A 15162-nucleotide genomic window follows, 5' to 3' on the forward strand; every position below is an offset into this window, starting at 1 on the left:
ATCCCTTTCCTACAGGCAGAGCCCTTCAGCCATGCCTGACAAACAAGGCTTGCAGCTCACAGGCTTATAAAATGTAGCTGAGCATGAACTCTCATCAGATTCCATACGATACCTGAAGCTTACGGTGTAATGCTGCCTTCAGTTTCCTAGTCATGATCTCTATCTTAACCTTAGTCTCCATTCATTTTGGGTTGAAAGTAGGTGGGGTTCAGTATCAGGGCAAGAAGCTGGGATTGGAGGGAACCCAATCCAGGGCAGGGGTTAGCCAGAAATCTGCCAGTTCTGTATGAATTTCAGGGCCTGGGGCCAAGGGACCCTGCAGAAAGATGATAGAGGCTCCATCTTCACTCAGGTGACCCTGTTCTCACCTGCAGTGTCCTGGGGCCCCTGGGGGGCCATCCCAGAGCCACATGCTGAAGAATGGGCATCAGTCACTGGGGAAACACATCTGAGTGGCAGAAGCCCATGAGGATGGAAGAAAGTACCACGGAAGGATGGGCCAGGTGGACCATAAGGAGTCATGGGCTAAGGGGAAGCTTTGTAGCTCCTGGCTCACCTGTCAGCACAGGTGTTCCCATTTTCTTAGCTTCTCAATCCTCTTTTCCAGATTGTGACCATCCTGGCAAACATGTCTGTCCTAGAGCAGTGTGCCTCTGACATCATTCAGGAGAACGGTATGTCTTTTCAGTGGTGTGCATGCTGTACAAGTTATGTGGCTCTATGGGACCTTGTGCCTTTGTGTTTGTGTGAAAGCCTATGTATTTGTGCATGTGGGTCTCCACACTTGCAGGAGCACGTGAATGTGTGCTTATGTGGGCAAGTGGGCCAATATGTGTTTTCTTGCTTCCACGGGGCTTCAATCTAGTGGGAGTCAGACACGGAACAAAAGAAGAGAACATCAGATGCAGAAAGTAAAGCAGGGAAGAAGATAAGGTAAACCCAAGGTAGGAGGGTGGCAGTTGGCTATTTCAGTTAGGGTGGTGAAGAGAAGACAGATTTCATTATGATCCAGAAGTAAAAATCTATTCCTACAAAGGATGCATTCCAACTTTAAATCATTCTCATCATATTGGGTTTGGCCACAGTGGAAAGCCGAAGGGTGGGGGATCAGGTCAGGGCAGCTGCATCCTTTGATGCCTCACCTGAGGGCATCTTTTTCCTCTTGTTCCCCTACTCCCACCTCATGTGGAGGGTGTCACCAAGGTTCGGATGGGGTGCCTGGAAGCTGATCTAAGAGGTCTCCACTGGAGGGCAGGTCAGCTGGCTGCCTTGCAGCTGGGAACAAAGTGGTGAGGGCTTCCTGTGACTGAGAAATAGGAGAGCAATTAGCAACCAGTTGGAAACCAAGAGATGCTAATGAGGAGGAGTGTGCTGGGAGCCTAGGCAGCTGCCTCTGCGCCTGTTAAGCCCCTTCTCCCTGGTTGCCCCGCTGTTTTAACACACGTACACATCCCCCATCCCCCATTGCTCTATTACTAATTGAAAGGCATCATTTTGTGTTAATTTTATGTGATTGAGCTGATAATGAGAAACTTTGAGCTGGCTGAGGCTGAGAGGCTGAAGGGGTGTCTTTTGTGGCCTGTTCCTTCAACACCCAGAGCCTGTAGTTCAAGTGGTCAGTGGGAGTGGGTCTCTATAGGCCAGTGGATTTGGGATTGGAGTATCTGGCATCTGTGGAGGATTTTATGGTTTACCAAGTGCTATTGACTGGCTCATTCAGTAAAGTTATTGAGACCTACTAGGTTCTTGGCGTTGTGCTGGACAGTGAGAACACAGAGATAAGTTAAGTCTTTCCCTTTGTTCTAGAGTATCTCACACAGTCTAGAAGGAGACCCCAAATGGACAAAAGTGATAACATGACAAAAGCGTGACATCTGCAGTAAAGTAATGCAGCAGAGGAAGGAGGGCATAGTGGTTGAGACTGTGAAAACTCGAAACGATTGCCTCGGCTTGAATCCTGGCTCTGTTATGTACTAGTTTTGTGACCTCCATTCTTCCATCTGCAAAATGGGAACAATAGTAATATCTACCTCACAGGGATGATGCGGGGATTAATATAAAGCATGTTAGAAGAGTGTCAGGCACAGAATGAGCTCTGTGCTATGTGTATCTGCTCTTTCAGGAAACAGTGGCCGTCTCATAGGGTTTAAATGAAGAGAGTTTGATGAAGAAGCTATTTACCAAAGTGAGTCAGGATTTCAGGGACCAGCAGTGATTCAGCCAGGGATCACTGGAAGACAGCAGGACTCCTTGGTCTGGACAGGGCAAGCCTCATTGTGCTTTGAAAGGAAGTCCTCCCACAAGCATGCTTGAGACTCTGACATGCTTTGTCCTGAAGCCTGGTGATTTTGTCTCTGTCCTGCCCTAAACTGTGTGTGAGTGTTGGTGGTGGGGAGCTGGATGAATGGGCCATACTGGAAGGTCAGAAACTCGGACCACTGGTCACCCTTACACTGGGAGGCAGGCCAGGGCAGTCCAAGCTGTTATTTGTCAATCCTGTGGCATCAGTATTGCCCTTTCAGCTAGTTTTGTTTCTCCCTCAGGGGCTGGGGCTGAGCTGGAGAGAACGTTGAGGAGGGAACATGGCTTTGGGACCTGGTCTCTAAGCTGTAACTGCCCACAACTCTCAGGCAACTTTTGTGGCACTGAGCCTGGCCAGAACTTAGGAAACACATTCTGGATTTTGTAGGCAGCCCCAATTTCATTGCATCTTATCTTTTTCTAGATAAGACTTATAAGGTATACATTTAAAGGGAACTTTGAGGGTCAGTGCCCTAACACTGTGCTGTTCAAGGGTCAACTGTAAAATGAAGTAAAATGCAAAATAAAAACACCAGCAGTTCTCACTGAAAATAAATAAATAAATAAATAAATAAAGGGAACTTTGTTTTTTATACATTTATAAGGCTTCTAACATGAATACATTCACATTCATTCATTTGATATTCATTCCCAAATATTTGAGCTAAGCACTATTCCGAATACTTTGGATATACCCATTCAGGAAGTGGAAAAAAATCCTTGCCCCCATGGTGCTCACCTGGTCGTATATGAGAAACTATTTTTTGTCAGACTCTAGGTACGAAGCTGGGATTTGGAAAATGGCTTCTTTATAGGAACCTTGACCTGGAGGAATTAGTAAAGTTTCTTAATCTTGTGGCACTTCCTGCAGTTGTCATTTTGGTGCCCCCTGTTTATGTCCCTATAGGCCATGCCATGTATACTCAGGACATTAATAGCTATGACTTTGTCTTAGGGACATTGTGGGCATAAGGAGCCAGAAGACCGTGTTCCATTCAGTGGCCAGGGAGGGGCTTTGGAGAGAAGCCCCTTGCCCCAGGATCAGAGTTTGTGGTGGCAGAGCCAATAGGGGCTAAGAAAGGCAGGGCCTGCAGCATTTCCTGAGGCTGTAGGAGGGAGAAATGGGTCACTTACACAGCTCACCAGAGAGAGAAATGGCCCCTCCTCAGGACTGAATAACCTCAGGGTCCACAACTAAGTTACTCACTGCCCCCTGAACTGGGATCTAGGAGGCTTAGAAACTGCATCTGGTTCAAGTAAGATTTGGAGAGGCACATGACTGAGGTACTGGCCTGGAAGTGACTCCTATGTGAACTTGAGAAGTCACTTCCTCTCTCCACACCTCAGGTACTCGTCTGTGAAATGGGGGAGAGAGGCAGGGGTTGGGCTAGAAGAACTCTAAGGACCCTTTGGATTCTATGGTCTAAGTTACAGGTTGCAAACTTAGATGCCTGCAGGACCCACACAGGTGATATAAATGGATGACGTGGGCTCAACATGGACTGGATCAATCTCATTTAAAAGAGTAAGCTTATAATAAGCTTCAGCAAATTGTTGTTATGCAGAAATGTGGGCCCAGTGTTCTCAGATCAGGAAGTAATTTTTCAGGTGACAGAAATCTGGATTTTTATGGAAATCTCCCAATTTGCATACTAGCAAAAACTTCTTTAAAAATTAGACACTGTGTAAAGCAAGAAAAAAAGCAAAAATACACCTGTGGGCCATATTTGGTTGAATTTCTAAGCTGGCAAGTGCCACGTTGTGCAGGAAAGAAGGGTGTGGGTTGGGGCAGCTGAGGAATACCTCCCACAGAAGATGGACTTTTACTACAACCTGCAAGATGGGAATGATTTAGATGGAGAGTGAGAGGCAAAAGGACATCCCCTGCAGAAAGAATTAGATGGGCAAAGGCATGACGTGGGAGTGGATGCGGATGTGGTTTTGTAGGCCAATCAGAGGACAGATCTGGCTTCAGGGAAGGGTGGAGAGGTTCTCAGCTGACCAAATTCAAGCCTAAATGTCTCGGTCCAACTACTCCACTCTCTTCCAGTACATGATACCCCTCTAAAACATTTGATCTAGTGATTATCCAGTCTAGGTTTGGGTCACCTCCCACACGGGGTACCCATTACCTCTGGACCTGTCTCAGATGCAACCAGCATCGGAGGTGAAGAGGTGATGGAGAGTAACCAGATTATCTGAGTTCTGATACCAGCTCTACAGCTACTTACTGTATGACCCTGGGCAAGATACTTCACCTCTCTCTGTGCCTCAAAGTGAATTATTATATAGTACTTAGTTTATGAGGCTATTGGGAGGTTTTAGGGTTCGTGCATTTACTGTGTTTTTAGCACAGCATCAGGGATGTAGTAAAAGCTCAGTAATAGCATTTAAAGGAAATTAAAAGGATATCCTCCAGATGTCCCTTCCAGGGGCGTAGTGACTTGGTAGGTGGAATCAGAGACTCCCCCAGGGCAGAAGGAGAAGAAGAGGAGGACTTGTCCAAGTTCCTCCTGTGGTTGAGAGCCCCGAGTCATCCCGACAGCCTTTGCTTGAGCCTGCAGCTCCATGCAGCTGGCCCCTAGAGGAAGTCTCCCTGCTTGGGCAGCTACCAACTGTTCATCGCTTTCCACCCAGGGGTGCAGCTTATCATGGGCCTGCTGTCTGAGAAGCCAAGGTCTGGGACCCCCGCCGAGGTGGCAGCCTGCGAACGAGTCCAGCAGAAGGCTGCAGTGACCCTGGCCCGTCTCAGCCGAGACCCAGATGTGGCACGGGAGGCCGTGAGGCTGAGTTGTAAGTGGTGCTGGCTGTGTCAGGGGCGGAGAGGGGCGCCGGAGCTGGGGGCGGTCCTGATTTCATGGTGGCGGTAGTGACAGAGGACTCAGAGCAGGGCCGACAGTGCTGGGAGATGCTGGCATGGGGGCCCAGGGTGAAGCCCCAACTTAGCCTCCTTTCCCCTGGGGCTGAAGCAAGAGAGAGGAGGAGTCTAGAGAGGTTTAAGTTGGCCAGAAGAGTGACTCACGTGTAGGCTTCCTGTTAACAAGGACCCCATTCACTCATTCATTTTCTCATTCATTCATTTACTCAGTTATTTGCTTACTCATTTGTTTACTTATCCACACATTCATTCACTCATGAGTTCATCCTTTTGTTCATTTGTTCATTAACTCATTCATTACTTCATTTATCCACCATTAACTCTTTCATTAAATCACTCATTCATTCATTCAGTCAGTCACTTATTTACCCAACAAATGTTTCCAAAGCACTCACTCTATGGTAGGCTCTGTTCTGAGCGCTGAGCATATAACACTGATTATAACCACGTCCTAACCACAGCGGCCTATAGCCTAATGGAGGTGGTGGATATGGAAAGAAAAATTTACACTTGAATATCACAGAGCGATGCTCAAAGGATGTCAGTGGCATAATTGGCACACAGAGGAAGTAGCCCACACTTATCCGGGTGCTTCAAATAATGTTGTAACAAGGAGGTGACTCTTCAACTGTGGCTCTGGGAGTTATTCGGCTGTGAGGGCTTGGAAAGGGCACCCAGGCAGAGGCAGGAGATGGCAGTGTTACTGACCATCCAGGCACTTGCAGGACAGCGAGAGGTGGCCTTGGGGCAGCAGTGAGTTCTGGCTCCAAAATGACTTTATGGAGGATAAATACATACATACAAAATCTGTCTGCATACCTTTCATTACTATCTATCTTATAATGAGTTTTTTTTTCCATTGTTAGAGTTTGAAAAAGTCAATTTGCGTTGAAAAGCTAAGTCATTTATTTCACTTTCCTCTGTAAAGGCTTAGGAAATATTAGTGCACTCAATCTGTAGTCTTCTATAATTTTAGCCACAATATATTTTCTGACTCAAATGGGCAGTTGGGGGTGGAGAGGTACTAGGAAGTTCCACTGATAAAGATGTAAATGTTAACTATAGCTGGTAGAATCAGAAGAAACTGCATGGGAAGTTCTTTCTCAGGAAGACCTGCAATATCTTCTGTGGCTCATTCCTCCACACTGTGGGTGAACTCCATCCTGGCCAGTGTTCTGGTGCTTAGGGCTTTGGTTTTGATGTTCCAGCTCATCCTGGCCCTGACCAGCGTCCATTCACACCTGAGGGAGCAGAAAGTCTCCCCGACAAGCTCCTCAGGGAGGTTTAGCCCTCTTCCCTGCCGATTGGCAGCCACCTCCCTCCACAGGACCCCGTGCAGAGGACTGTGTGTGAGAGATGGGAGCGCCTCTGGGTCAGGCCTGGCCACGCCCACCCTGACCTGTGTGTGAGGGTCTCCCCGTGTCTCACGCAGGTATGTCCCGCCTCATTGAACTCTGTCGCTCACCCTCCAAGAGGAACAGCAGTGACGCCGTGCTGGTGGCCTGCCTGGTGAGTTTCCAGTCTTCCCCCAGCTTTCTTCCTGGGCTTTGGGGTTGCAGACCAGGGACCAGGGGAACAGGCTCTGCCACGACAGGCTTGGGTAAGCCAGACAACTTATTCTGGATTTCCATTTTTCTCCTTAAAAGAGTAATACTTGTTTCACTTAATTCATAAGATTGTGATGAAAATTATATGAGGTCATATATGTGAAAGGCAGAGGCCTGGGGAACCCCCATTACCACACATTTAGTACCTTTGAGGTCCTGGGGGATCTAACAGCAGGTCTAGACCAGAGGGGCCCAGCTGGCAGGATGCTGGGTGGTGGTGGTGATGCTATGGTGCTTGCAGCATGTGGTAGCTAGGGTAAGATGTCTTCTGCCTGTTCCAAAGCGGACACTGTTAGAAAGCCTCCTTTCCTCTTCAGATAGAGCCCCTCTATTGGTTCTCTTCCAGCTTCGTAGCTCCCTCCTCCTTTGTGGAGTAGGACAGGACAGAACAGGACCGAGGATTATTCAGCCAGTCCCCAGGATCTTCACCCCCAACCAAGCTAGCACATCCTGGGAGGTCTCCACCCAACTTATCGATGCTTGGGTCCACCATGAAAGTACCAGCAGCACCAGATGGGGAACACATGACTTGTCTATATCCTTCCTGCTGGGCTGTATTAAATCCTAGAGCAGAGCAGCTGGAAGCATCCAGGAGCAGGGAAGCCCGTTGTAAAAGCCCTTTAACTTCCAGAAGGGGGTGCCAGATCTTTGATTTGTCCTCAAAGACTGTGCAGGAGAAGGGATGGATCTAGAGGTCTTTCAAGCTGTTTCACAATAAAGCCCCTTCTCACCCCATCCTTTTTTTTTTTTTTTTTTTTTTTTTTTTTAACTGAGCTCATCCCATTTTTGGGAGCTCCTGACAGGCACTGTATGGTGGTAGGAGCAGCAGGCATTACAGTCAGACACACCTGTCTTGGTTTTACCATTAATGAGCTGTGTGACATTGGGCAGGCCACTAAGTGCTGTAAATTTTAGTCAATAAATATTTGCTAAGTGATTCTATGAACCATGCGCTCTTCTGGGCTTTGCGGATACAGATGTGGGGGAAAAAAAGACAAAAATTTCAGCTCTGATGAATCTTTTATTCTGGTACATGCAGAACAACCTTCACCCTTTTTGTGCCTTGGGTGACCTGGAGAAGCTTATGGACCCCTTCTCAGTATTAGGTTTTAAATGCATAAAGTAAAATATATAGAATTAAAAGGAAAACAATCATATTAAAATAATTATTAGACTATCAAAGCAGGTGATATGTTAATATATATATATACTTTTAAATTAGCTCCTTAAATAAAAGCTAGCCTCAAGTCTTCACTAGCAATGAGCATAAATAATATTGAAGGTACCTCCAAAAACTGTAATTTACTGAACCAAACTTGGGTCTGCTCGCCCATGCACAGTAAAGCCAATCGACTGACACTGGGTTTTGGTGAAGGAAAGTGCAGTGGGTACTGCAGGTTGCCAATTGAGGAGTCCAGGTAGATAGGGCTTAAAAGGCCCAAACTCTCCGAAGGCTTTCAGGGAAAGTTCTTTAAAGACAGGGTAAGGGAGGGGGGTTGTGGGGTGTGTGACCAGCTCATGGACATCCTTCTGATTGGTTGGTGATGAGGTAAATCAGGAGTCAGCATCATCAACCTTCTGGTTCCAAAAGGTCTCGGGTCTATGTGGGCAGCATACAGTTAACTTCTTCCACCTGGTGGAGGTTTCAGTACCTGTAAAAGAGTTCAAAAGACATGGCTCAGAATTTTATCTATATCCCCTGAGGAGGAACTAAAGGTCCTTGACTTTGTTTAATGGCTAAACTCTTATTAGTTTGTCTTGCTTGACTGTTTTCCTTTCTTTCTGCATTTTCTCACTTCTCTGATTAAATGTACTCTTTGGAACTCGGGGAAGCCTAGGAGACTAAAGTTTTTCGACAGACAAGAGACAGGTAGAGGGTATGGAGGGGGATGCTGTTCCAGGAAGGCCCCATAGTGTCCTGCTCAGTTACAAAAGTGTCTGTGATTTCTATTGGTGAACAAGTAACAGGCATCGCTGAGACATCTTGATCTGTTGCTACATTCACACACAGCTGAAGCAAAGGCTGTTTCGGTTAGAGGGCAGTGAATGTAAAGATGTAATTTTTTTCATGCAAGTTCACAGACCTTAATTTTGTCTGGTCTAGTGAGTAAATGGAGACAGTCAATACCTGGCAAACACATGATCATTGGCCCCAACTACCTTATCTTCACAACTTGGGGAGCCAGCAACTGCCTGACACTGAATAGGCCTGAAAAAATGTTGAGAAATTATAAAGCTCCTTTCAGACACGTGGGCTTGTCCTTTTCCATTTTTATCCTTAGTTTGAAGGAGAGCACACAGAAGGGCTTGGCCTCTATTTTCAATCACTTGAAGGACTTTTTGGTGGTAAGGGGATTACATTTCTCCTTGTGGACAGGTTGTTGGATGCTGAATAGAGCCCCTTCCTTCTGAATCCATCCTTCATGTGGCTGCTGGCCTCATTTTCCTCATGACAGTTTACAATCATGAGCTTTCCATGAGCACCCCTTCCCTGGTTCCCTATGGCCTACTGTCCACATGCTTAACCCTTCACAGCCTGGCTCTGACCCACCTGGGGTCTGAAGGCCGTCCACTGCTTCCAGGCCCTGTCCAGCTCGGGTCAGAATGCCCTGAACCACCCTGACACTGTGCTTTGGCCCTTGTCCCAAGCACATGTCCTCTCTATAGCTCTGCCAAGCTCATATCAGAATCCTCCTCCTTGAGGCTTCCTGGGAGTTCTCTGCTGCTTGGACCTGCCTGCTCGGATTTTGTTTTCCCCAGCAGGAAGCATGTTGTGTTATCCTGTGTTTTAGGTCTTATAAGGGGAAGCTTTTGGAATTCACACACAGGCCTGCCTGATGCTGAATGTCTTGAATTTTTGCCCTGACCATCTTGTTTCCAGCCATGCTTTCTCCCCTTATGTCTTGTGGCCCTAGTCATGCTACCTTGGCTCATGGGAGGGGATCTGTATTTCTCCCCCTCTACCCTGGAAGCTTCTTATGGCTGGGTCCCTATTCCAGCTCTTGTATCTCCATGGGACCTTGGGTTTGGTGACTGTTCCTTGCCTGGCTGAGGGACTGATGGACTTGTCTGCTCATCCCCCAGCCTCCAGTGTTGGTGGGCGTTTGTGATTTGTCTCCCAGAAGGGGCTCCATACTTGAGTGCAGCCCCCTGGCTGGTGAGATGGGGGCTGCTTGGAGCCTGGCCTGGCGGATGGAGTTGGAGGCTACCTCTCCTGCCCCTCCCCAAGCCTTCTTCCCGGTTTCAAAGACTCTATTCAGGTGAAGGGAGGACATTTCATTTATCATCTCCCACATCTGGAAAAGTGACAGCATGGATTGCCTCTTGCAAACAGAAAATTGATTTTTCCTTAATGAAGCGGCTGTCAGTGGGCTACGGGGCTTGTTTAATTCTTGCATGTTTTCAGACTGTCTGGGAATGAGATGCTGGGAAGGTTGTTAACCTTCTGAGGAAAGCGGAGGCCAAGTAAAAGGCTTCAGAAGGGTGAAGGATCCTTTGAGCTCCTGGGTGCTGAGGAGGGGGTGCTCTGAGACCATTTGGGTTCATGATGAACCCTGCACACTTTCTGAGGACCCTGGGGAGAGGAGGGTATCTATTTGCCTTCGTAGTTTTTTGGGTCTGTTTCTAGTTCTCTCTTGTGTTTTGCTTTTGCTTTTCTCTCTGTCTAGAGGTTGCCTCCTCCCTTAGCGATGTTTCTCTCTCCTTCTTTCCCCTCCCCCATTCTTTTTATCCCCTTAGTCCTCTCCCCCATCTCTGCTACCTCTTCACCTCCTCCTGTCTCTCTCCTATTATCCTCCCACCCTCAGGGTGTGCTCTCTTTTTCTCTGATACCATCTCTTTCTCTCTTGATCTCCCTGTTATGCTTGGTCTCTTTTCTTTCCCAAGTTCATCTCTCTCTCTCTCTTTTTTTAAAAATTAATGAATTAATTAATTTTTGGCTGCGTTGGGTCTTCATTGCTGTGCATGGGCTTTCTCTAGTTGCAGCGAGAGGGGGCTACTTTTCGTTTTGGTGAATGGGCTTCTCAGTGCGGTGGCTTCTCTTGTTGCAGAGCATGGGCTCTAGGCACATGGGCTTCAATAGTTGTGGCTCACAGGCTCAGTAGTTGTGGCTTGAGGGCTCTACAGCTCAGGCTCAGTAGTTGTGGCGCATGGGCTTAGTTGCTCCGTGGCATGTGGGATCTTCCCGGACCAGGGCTCGAACCCGTGTCCCCTGCATTGGCAGGCGGATTCTTAACCACTGCACCACCAGGGAAGCCCTCTCTCTTTTAATAGTTCCTTCTTATTCTGTTTTTCTGATGCTGTCTCTTTTTTTCTGTCTCTCTATTATTTTCTTCTTTTACATTTTCTCTTTTCATGGGTTTATTTTCTATCTATTTCTTTGTCTCTCTTTTTTTCTTCCCTCTCTTTTGCTTATTTTTATGCTTGATGATGTAAAATACATCGATGGTTTTATATTCTCATATCTGTGGAAGATCCCTGGTTCCATTTTTACTGTAACAACTCAAAGGCAATAAGGTTATTTCTCCCAGTTGGAGCCCAGAGGAATCAGAAAGTGCAGTGGAGTTCAGCCTTTTAGCCCTTGGGGAAATCATACCCCAGGAGAGGCAAGACACACTAGTTAGAGACAGTCTCCTGGAGTCTCCTTCCTGCCACCAGTGTCTAAGACACTGCTCATGTGAACAGAGATGCATATCCCTTCTCCTTGAACCAGCTTGGACATGGCAGTTTCTGTTAGTCCAACAGACAACTTAAGCCAACCTCTCTTTTCACCAACTTGGCGATTTCTCAGCAATAGATTACTTCTCATGTCTAGGTAATGAGCTATATGTTTGCCTTGAACTCATTATAACCTAGTGTTCTGGGCTTGCAGCATCCTGTCTCTGTGTGTATAGGTATGAGGGCCCTGGAGTTGGGCTGCTGTGTGATCTTGGGAAGGCCACTTTTGCTCTCTGAGTCTGTCTCCTTATTTCTAAATTAGATATCATGATACTTACCTTGCTGTATCCTGTGGGGATTAAACGAGATACTATGTAGACACTCAGTAAGAGTGGGCATTCCTCCTTCTTTGCTTCTTCTGCCACTCAAGATAGTCCCCTCTGTCTTTGTTTCCCAAGGGAAGGGCATCCTTAAGCTCCCACCTTGCTCCTTGCTCTGTTCAGGCTTGAGAAAGATGGAAGGAATTAATATTCATTGGTCACTTAGTATGCATGGCCTCAGCTAACTGGCAAAGAGGTCTAGGTAGGTACACAGCTCATGTTTATAGTTTCAGGTTACTCTAGCAGTAGAAGTCAACATTTGTTCGGTTTTTTTTTCAGCATACCTTTGTAGATACAGAGAAAAATAAAACAGTCTCTATCCTTGAGGAGCTTAGAGTCTGGTGTGGGAATAAACACCTAAAAAACAGTTGGGGTGGGGTTTCATATCATGGGAAAGATCTGAGCAAGGGCACATGGATGTAAAACAAGATGGCGTACTTAGGGAAGAGTGCAACACTCAGTGTATGGGAACCTGGGCAGTAGTTTCATTCTGCCTGCACTTCTCTTTCCTGTTCATCCCCATCTTGGTGGCAGAAATTCCATTTCCTTCGACTTTATGACCCTCCTTCTTCTCTCTCTCTCCCCTCCTTCCCATCTCAAAATCCTTTACTCAGAACCTTGCTGAATTTGTGGATAAATGAATAGCTCTTGCTGTTCTAAGGTTTCTATAGAGACCTGGAAATGAGAATATAATTCCACTGATGCTTCTGGCAGTTCCAGTCTCTAAGATAAATCTTGAACTTAAATATGTCACTAAATTGACCAAATCCTTAAAATGACAGATCTTCAAAACAATCAGTTTCCTAAGATGACTGAAAAACCAAGATGGCAAGACTATTAAGATCATGAAAACTTTCAGATGACATCTCCTTTAGTGATCAAGGTACCATTGAAATCAGGTGACTATGTAATAAGGTTGCTGTGGTGACCAAGTGACAAAAAGGACCATATCACTAAGATGTCAAGGTGATGATCGGCTCAGATTGGCTGGTAAGTGAGCCACTTACTGAAATGCATCTCTCAGGGAAGTTGAAGGCCCAGTCTGATCTCTTCTGTTTTCTCCTCAGGCTGCTCTGCGTAGATTGGCTGGGGTCTGTCCTGAAGGCCTCCAGGACTCTGACTTCCAGCAGCTGGTCCAGCCCCGGCTTGTGGACTCTTTCTTACTCTGCAGCAACATGGAGGAGAGTTTTGTGTAGCAAGTATGGGCGACAAAAGGCTTTTGGCCTCATTCTCAAGCCCCCTCTGAGTACATACCTGTTAACGCACCTGATCACACACCAGCCCCCTCACCTCCTTATTTATACTTAATTTATTTTTTATGTGAAATTAACAGAGGGCTAAACATTATAGCAACATCATCAGGTAGTTTGTGGTCCTTGGGAGTCTTTTTTGTTTTTATTTTTTGACTTCTGTGACTTTTCAGTTGCAGATGTTGAAATGCATAATCGCTAATATGACAGATTGTCATGGGTGATTTCACTTCCTTTTGCTTTCTCTACTCTCACTATATAACCTTGCTTCATTTTTTAAAAAACAAAATCTGATAACAAGAGTATTTTAACTGTCCAGCAGTTTTCCTTTTTTTTTAAAGTTGGAATTGCTCTTTCTAAAAATTTTAAATGCATTTCATAGTTGGACAGAATATACTGGAAGTTCTAGTTTTATTCTTTAATAAATGAAATTACATGAAATGTGTCTTGAATTTTCTGATTAAATTATGTCTTAGGCTAACTTCTTGCTTCCCAAGTTTTCATGCCACAAAAACTTTCTCAACTATTAAAACTGCATAGAAAGTATATTGTCTTCATAGCTGCATAAATGGGTTAATTTCTGAGTAATTTAGTGAGAAATCAAAAGGTTTCCAAAGTCCCAGGAACTCAGTTTCCCTTGGCTTGCTCTTCTTTAACCTCATGGTAAACAGTATCCTCAGATGAGGTTTTACTGAAAAATACCTCTTCAAAATTATACTTGAAAGTAGTGGTGTGCTGGAGTTGGCTTATACCAGCTCACAAGGGACAGCTGTAAGGAATTCCTCCCAACTCCACATTCAGTGAGCTCATTTGGTACCTTGTAACTGGAAATACTGAGAGTATTTATACCACATAAATTGGAAGATGCTACAAGATGCTTTGTGGTGTTTTTTTTTTTCCACAGAGCTGGTTTACCAATATCGTTGTTTGAAAGTATCACAAAAATCTATGAATATTTCTGAAAGATTTATTACTATTGTGATATGATTTTATGCAATTCAAGAAGGTTTTGAAATCCATTACATAAGAGGCTAAAAGAATTACACGATCATGTCAATATATGCAGAAAAAGCACTTGATAAAATACAATATCCTTTCATGATTTAAAAAAAAACTTTCAATAAACTATGAATAAAGGGAAATTTCCTCAACTTGATCAAGATTATCTACAAAAAACTACAGCTAACATTGTCTATGAAGCTAAGAAACTCAAAGATTTCACAAAAGATCAGGTACAAGGCAAGGATATTGTCTCTCATCACTCCTTTTCAACATCATACTGGACATTCTAGCTAATGCAGTAAGATAAGGAAAAAAAACAAACAAAGTAGGTATGGTGATGGGTTAGCATACTTGAAAAACAGGATAACCACAAATCAAAAACATATAATAGACTCACAAGAAAACAAAAAGAAGAAAACACAAGCATAATAAAAAAGAAAACCATCAACCACAAAAGAAAAACCAAAAAGAAAAAAAAAGGAACAAATAAGAAATACAAAATCAACTGGAAAACAAGGTTTAAAGTGGCAATAAATATATATCAATAGCTGTCTGAAATCTCAATGGACTTAATGTGCCAATCAAAAGGGAGAGTGGTAGATTTGACAAAACAAAAACAAAAGCAAAAACAAAAACCAAGAGCCTACGATATACTGCCTATAAGAGACCCATTTGAGGGCAAAGGACACATATGGATCAAAAGTGAGGGGATGGAAAACACTTCATGCAAACAGAAATGACAAGAAAGTGGGGGTAGCAACATTCAGATAAAATAGATTTTAAAACAAAGACCATAAAGAAAGATAAAGTAGGACAGTATATAATGATAAAAGGATCAATACAAGAAGAGGATATTACACTTGCTAACATATATACACCTAATATAGGATCACTTAAATACATAAAAGAAATATTAACAGACATAAAGGGAGAAATTGATGGGAATACAATAATAGTAGGAGACTTTAACAGACCACTCATATCAATGGAATGATTTTAGAGACAGAAAATAAGTCAACAGAGATCCTAAGTGATATAATAGAACAGTAAGACTTAACTGATATGTTCAGGACATAGTGTCCATAAAA

The 15162-nt window shown here is 44.7% G+C and overlaps 1 protein-coding gene across 2 annotated transcripts in view; it reads left to right on the forward strand.

Annotated features, from left to right (window-relative positions):
* INSC (INSC spindle orientation adaptor protein) overlaps positions 1–13018 on the forward strand; it is a gene marked incomplete at both ends in the record, with an annotated part of 126539 nt that extends 113521 nt beyond the window's left edge. For both annotated transcript variants that reach the window (XM_079708895.1, XM_079708896.1), the window contains 4 exons: positions 608–674; positions 4939–5094; positions 6612–6688; positions 12890–13018. In XM_079708895.1, coding sequence (XP_079565021.1) covers positions 608–674; positions 4939–5094; positions 6612–6688; positions 12890–13018 — 429 coding nt within the window. The remainder of the gene's footprint in view (positions 1–607; positions 675–4938; positions 5095–6611; positions 6689–12889) is intronic.
* Positions 13019–15162: the final 2144 nt, after the last annotated feature.

The sequence above is a fragment of the Hyperoodon ampullatus genome, assembly GCF_949752795.1.
Source record: "Hyperoodon ampullatus genome assembly, chromosome: 7".
Taxonomy (NCBI): domain Eukaryota; kingdom Metazoa; phylum Chordata; class Mammalia; order Artiodactyla; family Ziphiidae; genus Hyperoodon; species Hyperoodon ampullatus.